General features: G+C 41.6%; 2 protein-coding genes across 2 annotated transcripts in view; one reads left to right on the forward strand and one right to left on the reverse strand.

The window, feature by feature from the left end:
* The window catches only part of LOC135512270 (cytochrome P450 26B1), a 130,692-nt gene that overhangs the window by 33,756 nt on the left and 69,663 nt on the right, over window positions 1–27,273 (forward strand). The gene's annotated exons all lie outside the window — the stretch shown is intronic.
* LOC135512274 (D(1C) dopamine receptor-like) lies at window positions 836–2,170 on the reverse strand. The gene has a single exon (XM_064934121.1). The coding sequence runs from the start codon at window positions 2,168–2,170 to the stop codon at window positions 908–910; it is 1,263 nt and encodes a 420-aa protein (XP_064790193.1). The 3' UTR covers window positions 836–907.

The raw sequence follows: 27,273 nt of genomic DNA on the forward strand, positions 1-27,273 counted from the left end.
ATTATAGTGAAGCTTTGGCAAGAACATAATCAGTTCTACATATTTTCCTAGCTATATTCATTCACAAATGGTTGAGTATATTTGACATTTTTTTATTTAAATGTTCTTTGAAAAGTGTGTTGAGACATTGTGAAATGCACATTAAATAAATGATGACTTAACTTGAGTAAGAGGTGGCAAAAGATTACAAGATTTCTACAGTTATTTTCACAAAACAATGTCAAGTTATGGTTCCATTATTATATACTGTATCTGATTAAACATATCAACTTATACCAAAATAATTACCTTTTCATTAAGTATTATTTTACCATTATTGCTAATAAATGTGAAAAATAAAATGTGATTTGATTTTAAATAGATTACTCCCATGGTGTTTGAGAGCTACTTTGCTACAGAAACACTACCACCATCCTCATTGAATTAGAACAAGTATTTTGGCAAGAGAAAAAAAAAACACTAACAAAATGTAATGATATCCTCTCATTATGCAATACACATCACATTGCTTATTCGTTCAATTGTGTCTTTTTATGTATATATTTTTTATTCAACCTTTATTTAACTAGTCTCAATTATTTGAAATGTGTGTAGTAGCAAGACTAAAATTAGGCTAACATTTCTACGTGATTTCCTTCCATTTATCAAGACACATGCCTACTTTTTAAAAGAATCACTGTGTAAATGTATTGATCATGATCAGTGAGATAATAAAGAAATTATAACATTGCGCACGGCATTATGCAAAACAACATAAGTGAATGATTTCACAATAAAATATAACTTAAATAAATACAAATAAATCAATACTTCATGAATAAATCATAGCCTACAATTGTGCAAGATTCTAATCGTGGATTTGACCATGGATTGCATCGCACTTCATGGCTCCTCCAGCTGTGGTAAATTACATTTCCCCGTCACACTGGAATTGGACATTGGCTGGCAGAAACATGTTCTTATGATTGCGGGATGCGATTGAGATAAGAGAAACTTTGTCGAACAGTGGGGTTGTGTCCTCTCCCAAGTTAGGGATTGCGTTTGGATGGTTTGCAGCCATTAAGACTTGTGCGTCTTTTTGGAGCGTTGTGTCGTGGTGATAGGACACCAATTCATTGCTGAAATTAACAGCCTCCAATGTATTGCTTGAACACATTTTATTGCAGCCTAGAATAGTTGTAAAGGCTTTTCTGAAATCCGCGTTAAATGCGTAAATGACGGGGTTTAACGAAGAGTTGGCCCAACCAAACCAAACGAAAATTGTGAACGTGGTGTCGCTTACACACGGAGGGTCATAGAAAGGTACCATGCAGTTTAGGACAAAAAAGGGCAGCCAGCAAAAAACAAAAACTCCCATGATAATGGAGAGGGTTTTTAAGACCTTTGTTTCCTTTTTAAAAGCAGTTTTCAATGCGTTTTCGTGTGCGCAAACGTTTGGGTGTTGGTTATTTTGCGCTTGCTCCACAGCTCTCTCCAATGAGGATATCCTCCGTATCTGTGTTTGCGCAATACGGAAAATCCTCGTGTAGGTGGCAACCATGATGACAACTGGGATGTAGAAACTGATCAGTGATGTGAAAATAGCATAGGTCTTGTTCAAGTTCGCTATGCAGTTCTCGGAGTGGTTGCTAACGTTTCCCGCTGATGTCTCCTCATCGGCCACGTGCCAGTTCAGTTGGACAGGTATGAAGGATATGAGAATTGACAGCGTCCACGCCACTGCAATCATGATGAATGCAACTCTGTGGGTCATTTTCCGTTCATATCTAAAAGGACTTGCTATAGCCCAGTATCTGTCCACGCTTATGATACACAGATTAAGAATTGATGCCGTCGAGCACATTATGTCAAAAGCTATCCATATGCCACAAAATCTACCAAACAGCCAGGTCCCAGTCACTTCAGATATTGCCTCCCATGGCATCACGAGGACGGCAACGAAGAGGTCTGACACAGCCAGAGAAATCACGAAAAAGTTGGTTACCTTGGACCGGAGGTGTCTGAATTTAACGACTGCGGCGCACACGAGCGTGTTCCCCAGTAGTGTCGACACAATGAGAACAAACAAAATGCATCCAATTAGCGTCCGCACACCATTCCCGCCGGTCTTGGTTTCTGTGGCGTAAGATTCCGACATAACTTGCGTTTCATTTCCAGTGTAGTTTCCCATTTGCACTTTTCTGTCGTTGCGTAAAAACGCCTCAATTTCACATTTAACCAAGTATTTATTCACTGTCTTTATTCTCATGTAGGTTTCTCTGACTGCTTCCAACCCGTAGCAATTCAACTGGTCTCAGTACTCAGTAGGCTACAAAAAAAAACGGTGCAAACTGTCCGATGATTCTCTCTCGTGACAGGCTATGACTCATAGCAGGTGAGATAATTATGTCTATAGTCTGTCTGGATAGTGAGGGGTTTCATTTCTTAGTGAGGGGCCTCGCCCAATGTCAGCAGCAGTGGTCCACTCATCCAGTTTGTTATAGGCTAGATTATAATCTTTCAAAAAGAGCTTCAGTGATGGGGATGAATAAAGAATATAGTAATTAGCCTATTTCTATATGCATGTTGAAATAATCGGCTACCATAAACTATATTTTGAAATTAGTATGCTTGTGACTACAGTATTTTAGCCTATGCTAGACATATGTAAGGATTATGCAAGAAATATAAGTATTTTACGTTTGTAATCAATATTTTAAATAGGGTTACTACACATCTGTTTGTGCATGGCCATTCGGTTCCTGTCAAAACATATTTCATAATCTGGTTTCCAGATTATATCTGTTTACAACTTCTTTGGAACTCTACATGACCCCAAGGCCTAAAGTTAGTATCTGTGTAATTCATACTATCTCAAATTTAAAATCACATTGTTTTCATTAACTGGCTGCTTGGCTCAGGGTCATTTTAACACTGTGTTGCAATTGTCCACAACCCTAGAAACCATGACAAAATCTCACGTGCCTAGCAAGAGACAACAAAAGTGAAGTCAATAATGTCAGTGTTTACCCAAAACATAGGCCTAGTGATGAAATTTATGCTAGTTTAAATTATTGTAGATTAAGGCTCAGGACAGTAGGCTAGCCTATAAGAGCAATGCAGCCAGTGGAAAAAAGTTACTTTCACAAAAAAAAAAAAATACTGTATTTACCCATAAAAGGTGTGAATAGTGCAATTTTTGGCCTGAAACTTTTCACAACATTTCAGAAATACCAAGTTGATCAAATATTGTTTACCCAGTAAACACGCACACCTTTCGCCGACATATCAAAATGCATAGGGTGTATGTAGTTTGGAGAGTGTTTGCAAATTGGGAAAATGTTACTCAGACATCAGAATAGAATGTTGTTGTCTGGCCGACATATAAACGATGTACAACTAAATAATTTATTCTAAATAGCCTACAAGACATAATGAGCAAATTACATCTAAACTGCATTTTACCGATTTATCCTGTATACATTGTGCCTACTTGCGAAGACAAAGCTGTGCTATACTAGCCCATGTTAGCTAGATAGGTAAATTAGGCTAACCAGCTATCTATATCTTGTAGTTACTGTATGTAGCCAGATTACATGCCTGAGGGCCTGACCCCCAGGGGGCTCCCATTGATTTTGTTGAGTCACCAGGGGTCGGACTGGGAACATAAATCCTCCCTGGCTTTTCTAAAGCGAGAAACAGACCTTACGCAAACAGAGCGCAACGGAGTATGTGAATGCAGTTTCACTTCACAAAATGTGTGGTTCCATGTAGAACATACGCCTGCATACACTGCGGGGGCAGTGTTGAGTAGTATGAAGTTCTATATTTTACCACCAAACTTGATTTGGTTGAAAATGGAGCAAAGTTATCGCAAAGTTGCTTCACAAAAGAACAAACTCTGCATGTACAGTGGGGAGAACAAATATTTGATACACTGCCGATTTTGCAGGTTTTCCTACTTACAAAGCATGTAGAGGTCTGTAATTTTTATCATAGGTACACTTCGACTGTGAGAGACGGAATCTAAAACAAAAATCCAGAAAATCACATTGTATGATTTTTAAGTAATTAATTTGCATTTTATTGCATGACACAAGTATTTGATTACCTACCAACCAGTAAGAATTCCGGCTCTCACAGGCCTGTTAGTTTTTCTTTAAGAAGCCCTCCTGTTCTCCACTCATTACCTGTATTAACTGCACCTGTTTGAACTCGTTGAACTCATTAAGTTCTGCTTTTCTGATGTATCAAATACAGTGCCTTGCGAAAGTATTCGGCCCCCTTGAACTTTGCGGCCTGTTGCCACATTTCAGGCTTCACACATAAAGATATAAAAGTGTATTTTTTTGTGAAGAATCAACAACAAGTGGGACACAATCATGAAGTGGAACGACATTTATTGGATATTTCAAACTTTTTCAACAAATCAAAAACTGAAAAATTGGGCGTGCAAAATTATTCAGCCCCTTTACTTTCAGTGCAGCAAACTCTCTCCAGAAGTTCAGTGAGGATCTCTGAATGATCTAATGTTGACCTAAATGACTAATGATGATAAATACAATCCACCTGTGTGTAATCAAGTCTCCGTATAAATGCACGTTTGAAATATCCAATAAATGTCGTTCCACTTCATGATTGTGTCCCACTTGTTGATTCTTCACAAAAAATACAGATTTATATCTTTATGTTTAAAGCCTGAAATGTGGCAAAAGGTCACAAAGTTCAAGGGGGCCGAATACTTTCACAAGGCACTGTACTTATGTCATGCAATAAAATGCAAATTAATTACTTAAAAATCATACAATGTGATTTTCTGGATTTTTGTTTTAGATTCCGTCTCTCACAGTTGAAGTGTACCTATGATAAAAATTACAGACCTCTACATGCTTTGTAAGTAGGAAAACCTGCAACATCGGCAGTGTATCAAATACTTGTTCTCCCTACTGTATCAATTGGGTCATTGCCACCAATCAACTTCAAAATCACTTCAACTTCAAGAATGCTCTGTCTTTGATTAGATTAAATAAGTAGCATAAAATAAGTGGCATTAAATAAGTAGCATATTTTGCATTGATAACCAAATATAATCTCAGGGACTGTTCAAACAATAAACCAAACAACAGTGTAGCCTTTTTAACCCCCCCCCCCCCCAGAGTCGATTGACACGACTTAACATTTAAAAAATCCCTATCAAAATCCATCTGTTTAAGATAGGAGGATATCTCTGTTGACTTTCCGCATCTGCAATGGAAAGTGGCAGATCTACAGTGCTGTTTGTCAGACCAGGAGACATCCCAAAAATCGGTCTTGTCAAGAATATATCTGTAGCTTCTGAAAAGTTTAGCGTAGAAACTACACTGAACAAAAATATAAAAGCAACATGCAACAATTTCAAAGATGCTACTGAGTTCCAGTTCAGTCAGTCAATTGAACAATAATTAATTAGGCCCTAATTCATGGATTTTACATGACTGGGATTAATGAGCAGGCAGCATACCACCCTGCATACCACTGCTGGCTTGCTTCTGAAGCTAAGCAGAGTTGGTCCTGGTCAGTCCCTGGATGGGAGACCAGATGTTGCTGGAAGTGGTGTTGGAGGGTCAGTAGGAGGCACTCTTTCATCTGGTCTAAAAAAAAATATCCCGATGCCCCAAGGCAGGGTGCCGTCTTTCGGATGGGACGTTAAAATAGGTGTCCTGACTCTCTGAGGTCATTAAAGATCCCATGGCACTTATCGTAAGAGCAGGGGTGTTAACCCCGGTGTCCTGGCTAAATTCCCAATCTGGCCCTCAAACCATCACGGTCACCTAATAATCACCAGATTACAATTGGCTGATTCAACCCCCTGTAACTATTCCCCAGGTCATTGCTGTAAATGAGAAAGTGTTCTCAGTCAATTTACCTGGTAAAAGTCACAGAAACCTTTTTAAAAAGTAGAGGTGTGGTTTACATGCAGCAAAACACATCTCCTTTGCATGCTGTTGATTGTGGCCTGTGGAATGTTGTCCCACTTCTCTTTAATAATAGCTGTGCGAAGTTGTTGGATATTGGCGGGAACTGGAACACATGGTTCAACTGTAGTCTCTTTCATGTTGCTAATTATCTGTATGGAGTCAGATAAACATTTTAAAAGGCTAATTGCTTAGTTTTATTACGAGTTGCACGTAAGGTATTTATAATATCATATATACTGTATATTCACATATTGAATATTTACTACACTACAATGTCACTTTGTATCCAATATCTGACTTTTGGTTTTAGCAGAGGAAGAGGAAGAGAGAGGCTCAACTCTGCGGAAAATATGTCTCCGTCCAGCAGGTGGCGGTGTTTCGCCCAGCAACCAAGGAGTTTTTGTATGTTGGTTAATAAGAGAGTGTAGAAAAAAATGTATGGCTTATTTGCTATGTGTAGTTTATTTGATTGAATATAAGTTTTGTAATGCTTAAGTTGTTACGATATAAGTAGGACACATTACATCCCTGCATCTTTGAGAGAAAAAAATAATAATATCGGAGTTGTCTCGAGATGGCAATGCATATTCATGAAAATAGGCTAGTAGCATAACATCTCTCTCCCTTGAATACAGGCGGTTGATGTTAACAACCTTCATTGAATATTCAAAAAAGGAATAGAATAATGAGATGTATCCACCAATCCAAAGAAAGTATATGTGGGACCTAGACAGCCCGCCCTGCCGCTTTGTGGACAACGACTCCCATTGAAAGGGTGGAGGGACATACATCCAGTGGTGTGTATTAATGAAAAAATGGACCAATAAAACATTTCATAAAATAATTTGCATTTTTCATCTATCTGTGTTTCATAATTGTCCTCAAATTCGCAAGAGGCTGAATGTAATTCACAGGAGAAAGTATTAGAGCGAGCGAAATAGTGCAACTCTGTCTCTCTACATGTAGGTCATTAATCTGATGCGGTCTGGTCCAAATGTGTATGACATTGTTTCCGCCAGTAGCATTAAAGGCAAGGGAACCCAGCGAGCATTTGGCCTCCCTTGATAAAATAAAAGTATTAAAAATGTACCAATCGGTGTTGAGCTAAACTAAGTGAGCTCAACTGTGAATGGTCCTTGCGCAACAACAAAAGTGTCAAGGGAAGCCAGTTTGGATTTTGGCGTCACTCCTATCAAATCCCATTGAGAGCATAGGTCATTAACAGAAAAACTTGAATTGTTGCATCTCATTGTGTTGTCCTCCGGTGATGCAAGCTTGCGAGCTAAAATTTGACCTTTCCTAAATTAGCCATGGCTGGAGATAGGGATTTGGGCTTGTGGTTTTATTTAATTCTCCATACTGGCCAATAATTATAAGTGCGACTCTGATCCAACCATTAATTCATTCATTGTTTTGCCCCTGACCTGAGAGGATGGAAGTTCAATGTGTAGCTAGATGTAGAAGGCTAATGTTATCTAGCTAACATTGCCCATGAATGGAAGTTAGGCTAGCGAGCAAGCATTTTAGCCAGGTAACCTGGCCAAGGACTTGATTGATCTATCAAGGAAGTAAATGTAACAAATAGTGGCACTGCATCTCAGTGTTAGAGGCGTCACTACAGACTCCCTGGTTCGAATCCAAGCTGTATCACAACCGGCCGTGATTGGGAGTCCCATAGGGCAGTGCACAATTGGCCCGGCGTCGTCCAGATTTGGACGGTGTAGGCCGTCATTGTAAATAAGAATTTGTTCTTAACTGACTTGCCTAGTTACATTTTTTTTAATAAACATCGAAGCAAAATGCGATTTTTATGCCGTCTCCTCAGAAAGAACCACAAACGGGCTTTTCATCGTGGTGCACGCTTCTAATCCGCAGCCCCAAATCATCCAACCATCGCCTCCATCATTTAAGTGCAACAGCTTGTGGTTGAGGCATGCCAGCCCAGTGGAAGCTGTCCCAGTGAACAGTGTAATGGACCCCGATGGTGTCCCCTCAGAATCTAAATGCCAAACTCCTGTCTCCCTACCCGCCAATACTTTCTGAAAACATCAGCGACAGTCCAAACACAGAGCCCAGCACGAGAGAAGACTTAAGTGAGTGCAGTCTCCCAGCTAGGCCGCTCAGCCTCAGGACTAACCCAAACATCACAGTCTCGCTCAGCTGCGATGCCACCCCTCTTAGCCAGAAGAATGGGGACATGTTTTTTGGGGATGAGGGGGGCACTGACTCTAGAAACACTTATGAGATCTGTTGTCGTCAAAGTGCCCCAGAGAAACTCCCCGATGGTTTGATAGCTCTGTTCTACTCTTCTAAGAAGTTTGGAATGTCATATTTCTTTACCAGGTAATATGAAAAGCATAACCATCACTGCACTTGCACACACACACTCTATCACCACCACTACAACCAACCCATTCATGCACGTGTTGGAAACGCTCCTGTGTTGATGCTCCATGCTGAACGTGTGTTGTGGGTTGTAATGGATATTAGTCATGCCCCAGTTATTGTGGTAGTAAGGGATATGGTAGGCCTCACTGAATAATTAGGCCTACTTAGTCTATCTCCTCAGCGGTTAGCCTAGACTTCCGAAGGCATCAACAGTGTAATTTATTGTTCATCTTTAAACTGACAGACTACCTCAGTATCAACCAACTACTCTATTCCAGCAGCTGTTTATCTGCAATGACCATCATGTTTTGTAGTGAGTAGGTCCATCATGCATGATTACTGAGAGCATCCATTCAAGCACATGCAGGCCTGGTGAATGTCATTATTTATCTGGTGCATCTTTAGTTAGTTACAGTGCACGGCAGCAGACTAGAGAAAGCACTCACAAAGACTACTGATCATCATACTGCTAATGTTGGTTTGACAGGTGGCTGGATGTGTAACTTGTGAAATAAATTAGCCAATGTCATCCAACTTCTACAGATTAGCAGGTTGAAGGACAAGGCAGCTGGTTCATTGTTTTTTTCCCTTCAGGTCCAAAGAAAAGGCTTGAAAAACAAAGAGGCTTTAAACTCAGGAAGCGTTTTAATATCAGCTGGAATAAATATAATCTGAAACCTAATTGCTGGATAAAACTTCCTGTATTACACAAAGTCTACTTGTAACACTATTTGCCTGTCCCTCCCTGTGTTGAATGAGATTTACTGGCCTCCAGTTTCTCCCACAGCCCAGGGTAATGTGGAGAGAATTGTAGGGTTCTCTCAGTTCTTGTCTGGACAAGCCCTGAGACTGCCGAAGAAATGTCCTCGATCTGTCGCTCTCTCACCCTCTGCTACGCCCCTGCGTTCCCCACTCTTGCTCCTATGAAAGTACTGTACAATTGGAGCTGAATCAATTCTCTGCTCATTTCAGAAGTATTGCTGCTTTTGAGTTGCGTGCAATGCCGGTGACACGCACATAGAATTATTCTACAAAGTCAGTATTCGGCTAGGCCTAGCCCTATAGGATAGGGGCGATTCCAACGATATGGACCTCATATTTGCACGCAAATCACAACTTCAATGTCTCACAGAATCGACTAACAAAATATAAATGAAACTTTTGATGTGCAGTCTATGTCTATAGTTACCGCTTGGGGAGAGTGTTTCCTCAAGAAAGCGGATGTCTAAGTACAGGCATGTTGGAGGAATACAACAAACAAGAAGTGTTATGGATGTTGCTGTTAATGGACAAGCTTTTTGGGGAGACTAAACATGTTAGTTTGTAAGTCTTAAGTCTTAGGTCAAAGCATGTATAGCAATTTCAAAGGAAAGGCTTGGCTGAACACAAAACAATGTAATTATGAAAAGATTGTCATTTTCATCAGGCTTATAACTTTAGAGCAGTACTTCCCAAACGTTTTATAGTCCCATACCCCTTCAAACATTCAACCTCCAGCTGCGTACCCCCTCTAGTACCAGAGTCAGCACACTCTTAAATTTGTTTTTTTTTTGCCATCATTGTAAGCCTGCCACACTATATGATACATTTATTAAACATAAGAATGAGTGTGAGTTTTTGTCACAACCCGGCTCGTCGGAAGTGACAAAGAGCTCTTATAGGACCAGGGCACAAATAATAATATAATAATAATCAATCATTTTGCTCTTTATCCAGCCATCTTACATATAAAACCTTATTTGTTCATCAAAAATTGTGAATAACTCACCACATTTTAATGAGAAGGGTGTGCTTGAAAGGATGCACATAACTCTGTGCAATGTTGGGTTGTATTGGAAAGAGTCTCAGTCCAAACACAGTCCGTGCCTGTATTTATTTACATGTAACAAACAATTACACACAGAGACATGGGGGAAACAGAGGATTATATACACGTAGATTGATGAAGGAATGTAAACCAGGTGTGCGGGAAAACAACACAAAACAAATGGAAAATGAAAGGTGGAGCGGCGATGGCTAGAAGACCAGTGACGTCGACCGCCGAGCGCTGCCCGAACAAGGAAATGAACCGACTTCGGCGGAAGTCGTGACATCCTATCCAGAAATCTGGCAGTGGCTTCTGATTAAATTCAATTTTCACAGAACTGCTTGTTGCGAGGCTCTCTTGTTCAGATATCTGTAAGTGGACTGGAGGCAGGGCATGAAAGGGATAACGAATCCAGTTGTTTGTGTCGTCCATTTCGGGAAAGTACCTGCGTTATTGTGCACCCAGCTCAATTCAGGTGCTTCGCTATATCACATTTGACATTGTCCGTAAGCTTGACTTCATTTGCACACAAAAAAAACATACACTGATGGAAAGACCTGTGTATTGGCCTTGTTAATGCAGAAAGAAATAATCATAGTCTTAATTTTGTCCCGCACATTTAATATAGTTGTGGAGAGTCACTGTAATCTGAGATTCAGATCATTCAGGCGAGAAAAAACATCAACCAGATAGGCCAGTCGTGTGACAAACTCGTCATCATGCAAGTGGTCAGACAAGTGAAAATGACGGTCAGTAAAGAAAACTTCAAGCTCATCTCTCAATTTAAAAAAACTTGTCAATACTTTGCCCCTTGATAACCAGCATTCTAAAAACATTACATGGTCCTGCCCATATCACTGCATAATGCAGAAATACACGAGGGTTCACAGGCCTTGCTTTAAAACCTTTTGTGGATGTTGATCCCCACTTGGGAACTTTCCCTAACACCCTCAGCTGGAATGTGGCGCATGGAACGCAAAAAATATTCTTAAAAATATTTAACCTCCACACATTAACAAGTCCAATAGCTTAAATGAAAGATAAACACCTTGTTTATCTACCCAGCAAGTCAGATTTCTAAAATGTTTTACGGTGAAAACATATTTATGTCAAACCACCACCAAAGACACAGCTAATTTGCATAGCCAAGTTGAACAAAATATGCAATCAACAAACGCAGGATTAAAAGAAAAATAAATCACTAACCTTTTGAAATCTTCATCAGATGACAGTAATATAACATGTTACACAGTACATTTATGTTTTTTTCAATAATATGCTATATATATCCATAAATCTCTGTTTACAATTACGCATTGTTCAAAAAATGCTACTCAAATGTCCGGAGAAATGACGATAGCTCCGGCAGATAACGTCAGATAACAAGCAATACACATCATAAACTTTAACTAAATATGCATGTTCTACATATATATAGAAATATACACTTCTTCTAAATGCAATCACTGTGTTACATTTATTTTTAACGTTACAGAATTCGTTCAATAGGCTATAATATGAGGCGGCGCTCAGAAATTAGCATGATGGCTCCTCTATCTTGGAGTCCACAGAAACCCAAATTTAACACATAAATATTCCCTTACCTTTGCTGTTCTTCCATCAGAAGACCTGGAAGGAATTATACTCACCAAAAACATTGTTTAGTTGTGAAGTCTGTGTCTTTTGGTTATCAAACACGGCATATTTCGGTTGAAATGCAGCCAAAAGTCAAGTGGATGCGCACCAAAACGTAGAATTTACATATTATATGTCGACTAAACTTGTCAAACTATGTTCATAACCAATCTTAGCTTTAGCACGTTATAAAGGTGCACAACAATTCTCAGGACGAACAGAAACACACGTGTCGTTCAATCATTATTGGAAAAGAGAGAACACCGAAGAAGAGCGAGCATGAATGTGACCTTTTTTTTCGCGTGACCGAAAGGTTTCGGGCCACCAAAACTCTCGTGAGCACGCTATTCTCACAATGAGAAGCCAGATTGAAAGCAGACATCGCGCTGAAGACATAGAAACTGTTCCCAGGTCTGTAGGCGCTTGGGAAGGGTGGGGGCGATGACGTCAAAGTTGGGCCAACTTTTATGATGACAAGAGAGAGTTTGGGAGAATGACTGCCCTGAGAGTTCTGCTTTACATACAGACATAATTTCAACGGTTTTAGAAACGTTAGAGTGTTTTCTATTCAATAATATTTTTTATATGCATATATTAGCAATTTTTGAAAGATTTTTTTTCTGTTTAATATGGGCACGCAATTATTCCAAAGGGGGCAGCAGACAGCCCTATCTTTAACAGGTTTTTAACATAGTTAATCATTTTCATAGTGTCTAAAACGTCTTTCAAGCTGTCAGGCATTCCCTTGGCAGCAACAGCCTCTCGGTGGATGCTGCAGTGTACCCAAGTGGCGTTGGGAACAGTGAAACAGTGTTGTTTGATGAAGGCATTGTCTGTGTAGTTTTTTGGGACTTTTCCTCCAGCATTGTCCCAGCCATATCCGCAGCAGCAGAGGACTCTACCACCAGTCGACTTAGCGAGCCAGCACACCAGTCCATTCAGCAGTCCGTCCAGGTCAGCGAAGCCCATTTGTGCCTCCCGGACAAATATGACGGAACCCCATCTAAATACTGTGGCTTCCTACTCCAGTGCTCCCTCTATTTTGCGCACCAGATGGGAGCCCCCACCACTGAGAGGTCAAAGGTTGCCACAGTTTTTTCTTTGCTGTCTGGGTGGGCGTTGGAGTGAGCTACAGCCAGCTAGTGTGATCAACACTAAAAAGGGTTTGGCAGAAAGTGATGAAGATGTGATAATTACACCTGCCCCAGGAGGTGGAAGATCACGTGAACGTCCCTCACGTGATCGTCCCTATACATTTAAACTCGTGATCTACAAGAGCAGAAGGACGTTCGCGTGATCTTCCTCCTCCTGGGGCTGGTGTAATTATCCCATCTTCATCACTTTCTGCCAAACCCTTTTTAGTGTCGATCACACTAGCTGGCTGTCCCTCATGTAGTGTTTCTATAATGTAAGTGGATTCTGGTGCTGCGGGGACCGTCACCACACCACTCACCATCACCGTGGAGTCCATACATCAGGAGAACATTCCCTTCTTCATCATTAGTGCACCAGCTCACAAGATCATCCTCGGCCTCCCATGACTCCAACACCATAACCCTAGCATGTCATGGTTGAGGATGAAAATCACGGACTGGGCACCAGACTGCTGAATGACCTGCTGTCCCATCCCCTGTGGTTGTACGTCGGTTGAGAATCCTGTGGTTGCCCTTCAGCCCTACATCCCAGAGGTTAACCAGGACCTGGGTGAGGTTTTTTCCCAAAACCTGTGCCACCGGTCTCCCTCTTCATTGCCTCTGGGACTGTGCTATTGACCCGCTAGCAGGCTCTGCGCCCCCGCGCAGACACATCTACCCTTTGTCGGTGGCCACTAAATACCATTACCCTCTCCCATTGGTGCTGGCAGCTATCGAACAGCTCCTTGGGGCTCAGTTCTTTACCAAATTGAACCTGAGGAGTGCATACAATCTCAACCGCATCCGGGAGGGGGATGAATGGAAGATAGCTTTTAGCATGATGTCTGGTCACTACGGGCCCTTGGTGATGCCTTTTAGGCTAGCCAATGCTTCATCAGTGTTCCAGGCATTCGTCAATGAGGTATTCCGGGGCATGCTCAGATGCCAGGTGGTCGTGTATATCGATGACATTCTGGTCTGCTTGGCTACCTTGGAGGATCACATCGCTCACCTCCGAATAGTCCTGGAACGCCTCCTGGCCAATCAACTATATGTCAAGGCAGAGAAGTGCCAATTTCATCAGGAAGCTGTCTACTTTAGGCTACCAGATCATCCGGCAAGGAGTGATGATGGATGTTAAGAAGGTAGATGCGGTCAGGTCACGGCCAGTCCCAACCATCATAAAAGATTTACAAAGTTTTTTGGCGTTTGCCAACTTCTACCTCCGTTTCATCAGGAACTTTAGCTCCATCGCCTCTACTCTCACCTCTCTCCTCAAAGGTGGTCCCCATAGATTGGTGTGGACTCCGGCAGCTGACAAAGCCTTTTGCCTACTGAAGGGACGTTTCACCTCCGCCCGATTGCTCAAACACCCGGATCCTATGCTACCCTTTGTGCTGGAGGTGGATGCCAAAGGTGGTGGGCATCCTTGAGGTGGGCATCCTTGTGCGTATTACTCTAAGAAACTGTCTCCTGCAGAAAGTAATTATGACATCGGTGATTGAGAGCTCCTGGCGGTGACGTTGGCATTAGAAAAGAAAGTGGACACACTGGCTGGAGGACGCCAAGGACCCATTCGTCATCCTCACCGGCAATCAAAACCTGGAGTAAAAATGGACAGAGGCGGCTGAACCCACGCCAAGAAGCTCGGAGTCACGGTCAGCCTCACTTCCAGGTAGAGGCCTCAGTCTAACGGGCAGGTGGAGAGGATCAACGAGGAGCTAGGAAGGTTCCTGAGGAGCCACAGGACAGGCAGGGTGTGTGGGCCCGATTCCCTCCTTGTGCGGAGTATACCAAGAAATTGTTACATCACTCCTCTACTAGACCAGACCGAAGCTCATGCGGTGAATGAGTGGTTCATGCGCGCAGAAGAAGTGTGGAGCAATACCCACGTGAGACTCCAGCGCGCCATCCACCATCAGAAAGAGCAGGCGGATTGCCATGAAAGGGAGGCTCCTATGTCCCATCCTGGTGATCACGTCTGGCGCTCCCCACCAGGAACCTCCCACTCCACCTGCCCTGCAAGAAGCTGAGCCCCAGGTTTGTGGGGCCGTTCAAGGTTCTCTGGAGGGTCAACAAGGTGACATATAGATTACAGCTCCCCAGTGACTACCATATCTCACCTTCCTTTCATGTCTCCCTTCTCAGGCCGGTGGTTCCTCATCCCCTGGCTGAGGCTGTCCACCACGACACCCCTCCGTGATCAACCGTGATTTCCACCTTCGCCGTCCGGACCAGCCTGCTCCTCGCCCTCGGGGCCGTCCCCTTGGCTGGCATCATCCTGCGGCTGGAGCTGCACATCTGGGGGGGAGTACTGTCACATTTACTCCCGCTCCCCCTATCTGGCACTCGACGTCGCCAGTTTACTAATCACTGGCTCTGACAACCATCATTACACACACCTGGCACCATTGTTACGAGCACCTGCACCTCATCATGAGACACACCTGGTCTCCATCACTTCCCTGATTACCTCCCCTGTATTTGTCGCTCCCTTAATTTCATTCCCAAAGGCAGCATTGGTTATGTGTTTCATGTTGAGATGCTACTCTTGTTTTGTATAGTTCCTTGTTTATTGCATTATTAAACTCACCACCTGCACCTGCTTCTCGACTCCCAGCGTCTCTGTAATGTAAGAGTTGTATTTTTTAGCTGCCCAATACGTAATATGGTAAACCTATCATACTATATGGTAAACCTATCATACTTTGGTTGTAATCCAGAGAGGTTAGAAAAACTATCTAGATCCCCTGAGGTTGTGCAGGGATCCAGATTGTGGATTTAAGAGGAAACTTGAGTCAACAGCGTACAATGACACCTTTGTTTTTAAGCCCTGTATTTCCAGACCATCTACATGTGTGTTTGGTCTGATTTTAATAGCAAACATATCCATAGCCATAAGAAATAGATATGCAGACATTGGACAACCTTGTTTTACTCTTCTTGACAGTTTAATGTATTCTGAAAAGTAGCCATTATTTATTATTTTCCACATGAGGTTACTATACATAACTTTAACCCATTGCATAAAGACATTATCAAAAAATAAAATAGCCCAGATATTTATATATAAATTCTTGTCGAGATTTTGTGGTGTTCTATTGTTTGAAGTCTTTTATTATCTCCAATGTATCATCCATGTAAAAAAAACTGTCTGATCAATATGAATAATATCTGACAACACCTTTTTATTTCTATTCGCTATGCATTTTGCTAGGATTTTTGCATCACAGCACTGAAGTGTAAGGGGCCTCCAGTTTTTTAGATAGACTGGATCTTTATACTTAACACATATTTCCTGTTTTAGTAATAGTGAAATCAGACATTCTTGCTGAGTACCTGATAGTTTACTATTTTTATAGGAGTGGTTAAAAATGCTAATAATGTTTATTTGAGTAAATTATAAAAGGTTTCAAATACCTCAATTGGTGGGTGATTCTTCAAATTCGGGCACTTTGGCCCTGCAAGCTTTCAGAAATGAAAACTTTTTGAATCATAATTTTAACAGTATTATAATTGTCTTTGATTTGTCTAGAAACAATATCTGATAATGGCTGAGATCGTATTATTCAGTAATTTAAATATTTGTGTAATTTTTCATTTTGGGGTATTTCCTCTGGACTGGTTAGATCCTGGTTTTGGGTATTGTGTTTGTTGCGCCCGTGATTTTTTGCGAATTTCCCAGTGCCTAATAAAGCACTACTCCGTACTTTCTGCCTCCTGCGCCTGACTCCGCACCCACTACGCTTAAGTGCATCACACCAGCAAACCCACTGCAGCCTACCTTACTAGCTCACTCTCCATCCCTGCTTTGGACAATTAATAACATGACTCTCGTACTTTGTCCTTTTCCTTTATGTTTGATATTAACAATGAATGGAGATATCTGTCTCTCTCCTATTGTGTACCGCTGTTAAATACTGTGGCAAAATAAAAAACAGGGAAAATAAGTACTTAGAAATACCAATTATTATAGGTACATATTAAAGAAAAGGGTAAACAACACTGGACTGAACCCCCAAATTGTCAAACTAATATTAATGTACAACAACATAGATGAGACATGACTAGAGGTTATGCAATATGGGTGTATATCCACTGCATGCTTCTTAGGTGTGTAATTGACATGACCAAGGAGCTAATGAAATTAAAAACTATGGAAAATGTACATTACATCGTGTGATGTTACAGTACACAAACAAGAGTGTGCAATATATAAGGGTAGTCAGTGTACATTCTGCAACTTGTTTGAAGTCAGTAGGTCACATGACCAAGGAGCTATTGAAATTTGGAAAAATTCATGCAAAATCTTGTGAGATGAAAATGGACAAACTAAGGGGTGTGCAATGTGTAGGCCCACTAAGTGGGCATTCTGAACCTTGTTTGTAGTCAGTAGGTCATATGACCAAGGAGCTATTGAAATGTCCATTCTTTAAAATTCCTGTAAAGATGTGTGAGATGAAAATGGACAAACTAAAGGGTGTGCAATATATAAGGGTAGGCAGTGTACATTCTGCACCTTGTTTAAAGTCAGTAGGTCACATGACCAAGGAGCTATTGAATTTCTTTATTTTGAAAAATTCATGCAAAATCTTGTGAGATGAAAATGGACAAACTAAAGGGTGTGCAATATAGAAGGGTAGTCAGTGGACATTCTGAACCTTGTTTGAAGTCAGTAGGTCACATGACCAAGGAGCTATTGAAATTCGAATGTAAAAAAAGTTTGTACTTTAACTAATTCAACTAGGAATACAAAATGCTGCTTACATTTACGTACATTTACATTTATTAGCTTTGGAAAGCTAATGTCCAAATCGTGAAAATAAGACCTGTGCAATGTTGTACGCAATTTTTCCAACATCATGACACTTATTTTGAGTCTGTGACTGAAGTGGTTTGAAAGCTAGAATATCTGATGAATATCCAACTTGAAACTGGCTTTAACTAGGTCAAATTACTGTCAGCTCGTGCTTGTGTGCATCTTCAGGTAATGGCATCAATTGGATTTCATTAGCGGTCATCCCTTGTTGTCCTAACAGCTGACACAATTTTTGTAACTTTCACTTGCTTGACAAACATTGTCAAACCTTTGTTTTGTTGTAGTGCATAATAGTATATGGTTTTCTCTTGATTGCATCTGGTTATCTAGTCATACTTCAGCACCGCTGTACAACGGCTGTGCAGGTGCCTTATTTTGCACAGAAGGGCAGAACCCCTTCCCCCTTGTAATTTCCTTAATTTTGTGCCCAGACAAAATACAAATCATTTTAAGATTAGGCCTTCTATTGCTCATCAACTCACCCATTCTCCTCATCATATTTTTCGGTTCAGTTGCGAGGCAATTGTTGGTGGGGATTATCAACTGGGCACTGCACCTTCATATTTTGGAAGAAGGGGCGGAATAGACCCTGCCATTTGGAGAGGGAGGGGCAAAGGGGGAAAACCATTCAAAAAAATGACATGCCCTCCTAAAACTGGTTATATCTCCAGTTCTGTTTTTGATATTAAGACTACAAGCACTGTCATTGTCAATATCATCATCCAACCAGAATCCATCTTTTCAGATGGAATTAGTTTTTGTACCACACTGTTTCTTTGACAGTGTTAATAACAAGTGATTGATGGCTCAATGTGTCCTGCTGTCCGTGTGTACAACATGAACGGAAAAACTGGTTTGTGGAGCTGCCATCTTATGTTTGAAACTGAAGTGATTATGATCGCATGGTTGGGTTGACAATGCACATTGTAATAATCTTTGTAATAATCTCTCAAGTGATTATGAGGAGGCTAGATGATTGACAGTTCCCTTGATCACTTTGTATTAAATTAGTCACATGTACTGTATCTGGCCCTCCATAGCAACACTGACCTTGGGGAGGGTGAGAAGAAGTGTCTGCCTTTCTGAATTTCTTCACAATAAGGGAAGAACAAACATGTCTGGTCTGTACTGTACCACACACTCGCTCACCCCAGCAGACACTAGAGAAATTATTGTCTCTCATATCTCTGCAGCTTCACTGATGGTCCAATTCTTCACACACCTACGGTACACAGGGCAGGATAAAAGCCTGGGAACCTCAGGGGACTGTGTGTGTGCATGAGTGTGTGTACATGTTATCATTTCATTGCTCAACACTCTTCTTTTCATCTTCTCCACTTCCCTCAGATTTGTACCACCCTCTTTCACAATGTACAGTACCAGTCAAAAGTTTGGACACACCTGCCAACAGTGTGCAAAGCTGTCATCAAGACAAAGGGTGGCTACTTTGAAGAATCTAAAATAGATCATATATTTTGATTTGTTTAACACTTTTTTGGTTACTACATGATTTGAAATATGTTATTTCATAGTGTTGATTTCTTCACTAGTATTATGCAATGTACAAAATAGTATAAATAAATAAAAAACCCTGGAATGAGTAGGTGTCCAAACTTTTGACTGGTACTGTACATTTTCCCTTTTTCCCTGCAGACCCCCCCCTCCTTGTAAATGTCCATCACGCTCTCTTCCAAGAGTCAGTTTTCTAGGAAGCCCAAAGAGTCCAAGCAACAGTCCCAGGGTGTTTTGGAAAGTTTCCTCCGAGGGAGAGCACTCCTAAAGATACGAAAGACTCATTCACCATCCTGTAGGTTAGTTACACTCCTCTATATCGGACTCAACAACATCCTGTTTGACTCAATCCCAACTTGTTTGAGGTCTTCCCATAGAAATGAATGAAGATAAGGATATACTGTGCATTTGGAAAGTATTCAGACCCCTTCACTTTATCCACATTTTGTTACGTTACAGCCTTATTCTAAAATAGATTAAATAAATAAAAATCCACATCAATCTACACACAATACCCCATAATGACAAAGCGAAAACAGGTTTTTAGAAATGTTTGCAAATGTATTCAAAATAAAATACATAAATACCTTATTTAAATAAGTATTCAGACCCTTTGCTATGAGACTCGAAATTGAGCTCAGGTGCATCCTGTTTCTGTTGATCATCCTTGATGTTTCTACAACTTGATTGGAGTCCACCTGTGATACATTCAATTGATTGGACATTATTTGGAAGTGCACACACCTGTCCCTACGGTGAAGCATGGAGGTGAGGGCATCATGATGCGAGGACGTTTTTCTGTGGCAGGGACTGGGAGACTAGTCAGGATGGAGAGAAAGATGAACGGAGCAAAGTACAGAGATATCCTTAATGAAAACCTTCTCCAGAGCACTCAAGACCTCAGACTGGGGCGAAGGTTCACCTTCCAACAGGACAACCACCCTCGGCACACAGTCAAGAAAACACAGGAGTGGCTTCAGGACAAGTCTCTGAATGTCTTTGAGTGGCCCAGCCTGTCCAGACTTAAACTCGATAGAACATCTCTGGAGAAACCTGGAAATAGCTGTACAGCAACAATCCCCATCCAACCTGACAGAGAGGATCTGCAGAGAAGAATGGAAGAAACTCCCCAAATGCAGGTGTGCCAAGCTTGTAGTGTCATACCCAAGAAGACTAGAGGTTGTAATCGCTACCAAAGGTCCTTCACCAAAGTACTGAGCAAAGGGTCTGAATACTTATGTAAATGTAATATTTCAGTTGTTCTTTTTTTATACATCTGCAAAAATCTCTAAAAACTGTTTTTGCTTTGTCATTATGGGCTATTGTGTGTAGATTGATGTGGGAGAGGACCACAGTCAAAATACCAATAAAGCCTAGCGGTCAAACAAGTAAATGGTTCCATTTTTACACTAATAATTTTTCTCATAGGGATTTTAGAAGCACTTAAAATAAGGGCTGTGTTTCGTGTAGACTTATTCTGGCATGACGTTTTGATAACTGTGTAAATCTCTGTTAAACAAGGTGACTTTTGTCAATATGTATATTTGCCTGTATTTACCCCCCAAAAATGAAATGCTAATTAGCTTCTAATGTGGCTATCATAAAGAACTACAAATGCCATGACGATCTAGACAAGACTGCCAAATTGAGGCAAAGGTAAGAATCTCTGGATTAACTATCTGAATTTATTAATTAATAAATTGGCTACATTTCTTTAAATTGACAATTCTGTGAACTGTCTTGTGCAAGTTTTTAATTGACACAATACCTGTTCGCAAAGGTGTCAGCTGGAGATGACGTGCAGGAGCTTGCAGGGAATTGTAGTCTTGCATGATGTCTACTTTGATTCTAACCAGCATTTTTGAATCTGAGAGTAAATCGAGCCGAATATATGAATAAAAGTCACCTTCGAAAAACTATTGGAACCATTTCCCTGTCTGATCGCTAATGAGGAGTGGTGGGCGAGCTGGCCGAGACACAGCCACACAGCATGCAGAAGTGGGGTTGGGGGGCGAGGGAAGGGGGGGTTGTCTGTCCCTCTGCTCTGCTGTTAGAGTCTGTAGCTGAGGCCCCAGCTGGCTACTCTGCCCCCTTCCCTGCTATTGAGGAGGAGCACTGCGACACTGCGTTAAGTGGGTTATCATTCCTGCCATGCTCTCCTCAGGTGGGACTCTGAGTTGCTCTGTCTATGCTCCTTTATTAAAGGATATGGAGACAGACACACTGCACTTTTTTACAGCAGCAGTCAACTGAGACTGAAGCTCAATTAATAATGATAAGGGCAAGCAGTAGGATCTTACACTTATCCTATTCCCAGTCAACAGCAAAGTAATAAACTACAACATACTGACCAAAAAGAGATCTTGTTTTTGTTTCATCAGGATCATAATCCAGTCTTGAGCATGAATTGACACCTAATCCCAATCTCTTAAATCCGGGGGTATGGAATGCCTTTTTTATAAATCACATTATTCTCTCCCTCTGTTTGCATGGAACTGTGAAAATGTTTCACCCCTTAGACCACCGGCTGTACTTCTACCTGTCTGTCTGTCTGTCACACCTTAATCTGTTTCAACTGTTTTTGTGATTGTCTCCACCCCCTCCAGGTGTTGCCCATCTTCCCCATTATCCCCTGTGTATCCCCTTATACCTGTGTTCTTTGTTTGTCTGTTGCCAGTTTGTCTTGTTTGTCAAGTCAACCAGCGTTTTTGCCTCAGGTCCTGCTTTTCCGTCTTTCTTTTTCTCGCCCTCCTAGTTTTGACCCTTGCCTGTCCTGACTCTGAGCCCACCTGCCTGACCACTCTGCCTGCCCCTGAGCCTGCCTGCCGACCTGTACCTTTGCCCTACTTCTATATTAGTGACCTCTGCCTACCCTGAGCCTGCCTGCCTGCCGTCCGGTACCGTTGCCCCACCTCTGGTTTACTGACTCCTGCCTGCCTTGATCTGTCTATTGCCTGCCCCTGTTGTTAATTCAACGTTGTCTGCATCTGGGTCTTACCTTCATACCTGACACTGTCGGCCTGCTTCACATGACCATAGAAAGATGATCCATGACTACACTAACTAATTGGCAGGTTGGCATTTATTGGGATGACTCATGTACTGGAGGCAGCCATTTTCGATTATTTTTCTCTACCGCACCTGCTGTCTTGACATTGACTCCTGAGGTGCTGAACTGTTGCACTCTCTACAACCCCTGTGATTATTATTATTTGACCCTGTTGGTCATCTATGAACGTTTGGACATCTCGGCCATGTACTGTTATAATGTCCACCCGGCACAGCCAAAAGAGTACTGGATCAGCATCAATCGCAAGTGGGTCCAGGTCAGATGTGTTGAGTTGATCTGTCCTGAGACAGGGGGTATCAGTGTTCTTCAATGGCTTCCTTTGCCCTTTGTCTTCCCCTCATGAACCTATAGGGGAGAGGACTGCTGGGTAGTTATTTACCATGTTGCTTCATTTTTTGAAGTCTTTAAAGATCACTGTTTTTTGATGAAAGGAGATGAGGAGAGGGGAGCTTTTATGCTTGAGTTTTTGTGTGTTTTTGTAACAACATTGCCTTCTGCTGGACATGTGTAGATCTACCATGTGCTTATTTTATTTTACGTATACATCTTTCCTTGAGGTCTTCTCTGCATTGATGAAGGATGGCAATAAGGAAATTACCAACCACAGTTCAGAAGCTAACAGTTTACAGGCACACTAACCCAGTACCCGATGTGTTTCTGAATCTGTGACATGGCCACTTCGATTTCCCCCGGGAACTGTTGCTAAGGCAACAGGAATGCCTTGCTTGGTTATGAAATGGACACCAAATGGATGTAGTACAAGGAATAATGAGGAGAAGGCAATGCTTAAAGACGTAAATAGCAGTAACTGAAATGAATGTCGGTGTATCAGAGAAACATCAGAAACTGTGGATGGATGATGAATTCTAGTGCGTCTCTTGGTAGAAAATACTTTAGGCCTAGAGAGTTCTGCCATTGTTAATGAGCATAGTGGCTATAAAGAGTTTCCAAAACACCTATCAACACCCCATTGGTTTACGTACACTACACACATCTGTATGAACTATATGTCGATTTTCATCCATACATATCTCTCCACACACACACACGTACACACACAATACCAGCATTATGAACAGGTCTTAGGTGGAACTTGAAGCCACTGACTCATCCATACAGTCAGGTCAGTGTTATGTTATACTATCAGACTATCTGTTATATACTTGTATTTTTTTGTTTATAGATCATTCCAAATTTCTCCACGATTAAGTGCTTGTAAATATGAACTTAAACCTATGTACCTAAATACTGTAGTATATATTTGCACTACCAGTCAAAAGTTTGGCAACACCTACTCATTCAAGGGTTTTTTCTTTATTTTACAATTTTCTACACTCGACAGTCTAACTCATCCCAAACCATCTTAATTGGGTTGAGGTCAGGTGATTGTGGAGGCCAGGTCATCTGATGCAGCACTCCATTACTCTCCTTCTTGGTCAAATAGCCCTTACACAGTCCGGAGGTGTGCTGGGTCTTTGTCATGTTGAGAAACAAACGATAGTCCCACTAAGCGCAAACCAGATGGGATTGCTTATCGCTGCAGAATGCTGTGGTAGCCATGCTGGTTAAGTATACCTTGAATTCTAAATAAATCACTGACAGTTTCACCAGCAAAGCACCATCACACCTCCTCTTTCATGCTTTACGGTGGGAACCATACACACGGAGATCATCCGTTCACCTACTCTGCGTCTCACAAAGACATTGCGGTTGGAACCAAAAATCTCCAATGGACTCATCAGACCAAAGGACAGATTTCCACCGTCTAATGTCCACTGCTCGTGTTTCTTGGCCCAAGCAAGTCTCTTCTTATTATTGGTGTCCTTTAGTAGTGGTTTCTTTGCAGCTATTCGATCATGAAGGCCTGATTCACACAGTTGCCTGTGAACAGTTGATGTTGAGATGTGTCTGTTACTCTGGGAAACTCTGGGAAGCATTTATTTGGGCTGCAATTTCTGAGGCTGGTAACTATAATGAACTTATCCTCTGCAGCAGAGGTAACTCTGGGTCTTCCTTTCCTGTGGCGGTCATCATGAGAGCCAGTTTCGTCATAGGGCAAATGGTTTTTACGACTGCACTTGAAGAAACTTTCAAAGTTTTTGAAATTTTGCGTATCGACTGATGAGAAATGATCAACTGTCATTTCTCTTTGCTTTTTTGAGCTGTTCTTGTCATAATATGGACTTGGTCTTTTAGCAAATATCAAATTAAATCCAAGTTTATTTGTCACGTGCTTACTTACAGGCTCTAACCAAAAGTGCAAAAAAAGGTATTAGGTGAACAATAGGTAAGTAAAGAAATAAAACAACAGTAAAAAGACAGGCTATATACAGTAGCGAGGCTACATACAGATACCGGTTAGTCAGACTAATTGAGGTGGTATGTACATGTAGGTATGGTTAAAGTGACTATGCATACAGTGCCTTGCGAAAGTATTCGGCCCCCTTGAACTTTGCGACCTTTTACCACATTTCAGACTTCAAACATAAAGAAATAAAACTGTATTTTTTGTGAAGAATCAACAACAAGTGGGACACAATCATGAAGTGGAACGACATTTATTGGATATTTCAAACTTTTTTAACAAATCAAAAACTGAAAAATTGGGCGTGCAAAATTATTCAGCCCCCTTAAGTTAATACTTTGTAGCGCCACCTTTTGCTGCAATTACAGCTGTAAGTCGCCCAGGGTATGTGTCTATCAGTTTTGCACATCGAGAGGCTGAAATATTTTCCCATTCCTCCTTGCAAAACAGCTCGAGCTCAGTGAGGTTGGATGGAGAGCATTTGTGAACAGCTGTTTTCAGTTCTTTCCACAGATTCTCGATTGGATTCAGGTCTGGACTTTGACTTGGCCATTCTAACACCTGGATATGTTTATTTTTTAACCATTCCATTGTAGATTTTGCTTTATGTTTTGGATCATTGTCTTGTTGGAAGACAAATCTCCGTCCCAGTCTCAGGTCTTTTGCAGACTCCATCAGGTTTTCTTCCAGAATGGTCCTGTATTTGGCTCCATCCATCTTCCCATCAATTTTAACCATCTTCCCTGTCCCTGCTGAAGAAAAGCAGGCCCAAACCATGATGCTGCCACCACCATGTTTGACAGTGGGGATGGTGTGTTCAGAGTGATGAGCTGTGTTGCTTTTACGCCAAACATAACGTTTTGCATTGTTGCCAAAAAGTTCAATTTTGGTTTCATCTGACCAGAGCACCTTCTTCCACATGTTTGGTGTGTCTCCCAGGTGGCCTGTGGCAAACTTTAAATGACACTTTTTATGGATATCTTTAAGAAATGGCTTTCTTCTTGCCACTCTTCCATAAAGGCCAGATTTGTGCAATATACGACTGATTGTTGTCCTATGGACAGAGTCTCCCACCTCAGCTGTAGATCTCTGCAGTTCATCCAGAGTGATCATGGGCCTCTGGGCTGCATCTCTGATCAGTCTTCTTCTTGTATGAGCTGAAAGTTTAGAGGGACGGCCAGGTCTTGGTAGATTTGCAGTGGTCTGATACTCCTTCAATTTCAATATTATCGCTTGCACAGTGCTCCTTGGGATGTTTAAAGCTTGGGAAATCTTTTTGTATCCAAATCCGGCTTTAAACTTCTTCAAAACAGTATCTCGGACCTGCCTGGTGTGTTCCTTGTTCTTCATGATGCTCTCTGCGCTTTTAACGGACCTCTGAGACTATCACAGTGCAGGTGCATTTATACAGAGACTTGATTACACACAGGTGGATTGTATTTATCATCATTAATCATTTAGGTCAACATTGGATCATTCAGAGATCCTCACTGAACTTCTGGAGAGAGTTTGCTGCACTGAAAGTAAAGGGGCTGAATAATTTTGCACGCCCAATTTTTCAGTTTTTGATTTGTTAAAAAAGTTTGAAATATCCAATATATGTCGTTCCACTTCATGATTGTGTCCCACTTGTTGTTGATTCTTCACAAAAAAATACAGTTTTATATCTTTATGTTTGAAGCCTAAAATGTGGCAAAAGGTCACAAAGTTCAAGGGGGCCAAATACTTTCGCAAGGCACTGTATGTGATGAACAGAGAGTAGCAGTAGCGTAAAAGAGGGGTTGGTGGGTGGCGGGACACAATGCAGATAGCCCGGTTAGCCAATGTGTGGGAGCACTGGTTGGTCGGGCTAATTGAGGTAGTATGTACATGAATGTGTAGTTAAGCAGCGTGAAAAGGGTAGAGGGGGGGTTGGGGGGGCAGACAATGCAAATAGTCCGGGTAGCCATTTGAATACCTGTTCAGGTGTCTTATGGCTTGGGGGTAAAAACTGTTGAGAAGCCTTTTTGTCCTAGACTTGGCACTCCGCTATCGCTTGCCACGCGGTAGTAGAGAGAACAGTCTATGACTGGGGTTGCTGGGGTCTTTGACAATTTTTAGGGCCTTCCTCTGACACCGCCTGGTGTAGAGGTCCTGGATGGCAGGCAGCTTAGTCCCAGTGATGTACTGGGCCATACGCACTAACCTCTGTAGTGCCTTGCTGTCAGAGGCCTAGCAATTGCTGTACCAGGCAGTGATGCAACCAGTCAGGATGCTCTCGATGTTGCAGCTGTAGAACCTTTTGAGGTTCTCATGACCCATGCCAAAAAATGTTAGTTTCCTGAGGGGGATTAGGCTTTGTCGTGCCCTCTTCAAGACTGTCTTGGTGTGTTTGGACCGTTCTAGTTTGTTGTTGATGTGGACACCAAGGAACTTGAAGCTTTCAACCTGCTCCACTACAGCCCCGATGACGAGAATGGGGTCATGCTGTCATCAAGGTAAAGGGTGGTTACTTAAACAAATCTAAATATATTTGAGATTTTTCAAACACTTTTTTGGCCACTAAATGATTCCATATGTCCCAGCTAGCAATGAGGAATCAGCCCAGAAACGTCCCTCTTCCGGGGGGCGGAACTGATTGAATCGGCCTGGAATAGGGTGTCAGAACCAACTTTAGTAATTTTAAATA

The sequence above is a fragment of the Oncorhynchus masou genome, chromosome 24 (genome assembly GCF_036934945.1).
Source record: "Oncorhynchus masou masou isolate Uvic2021 chromosome 24, UVic_Omas_1.1, whole genome shotgun sequence".
Taxonomy (NCBI): Eukaryota; Metazoa; Chordata; class Actinopteri; order Salmoniformes; family Salmonidae; genus Oncorhynchus; species Oncorhynchus masou.

Coding starts and splice junctions, on each gene's coding strand:
- LOC135512274 (XM_064934121.1), bottom strand. CDS start 2,170: ATGGGAAACTACACTGGAAATGAAACGCAAGTTATGTCGGAATCTTAC.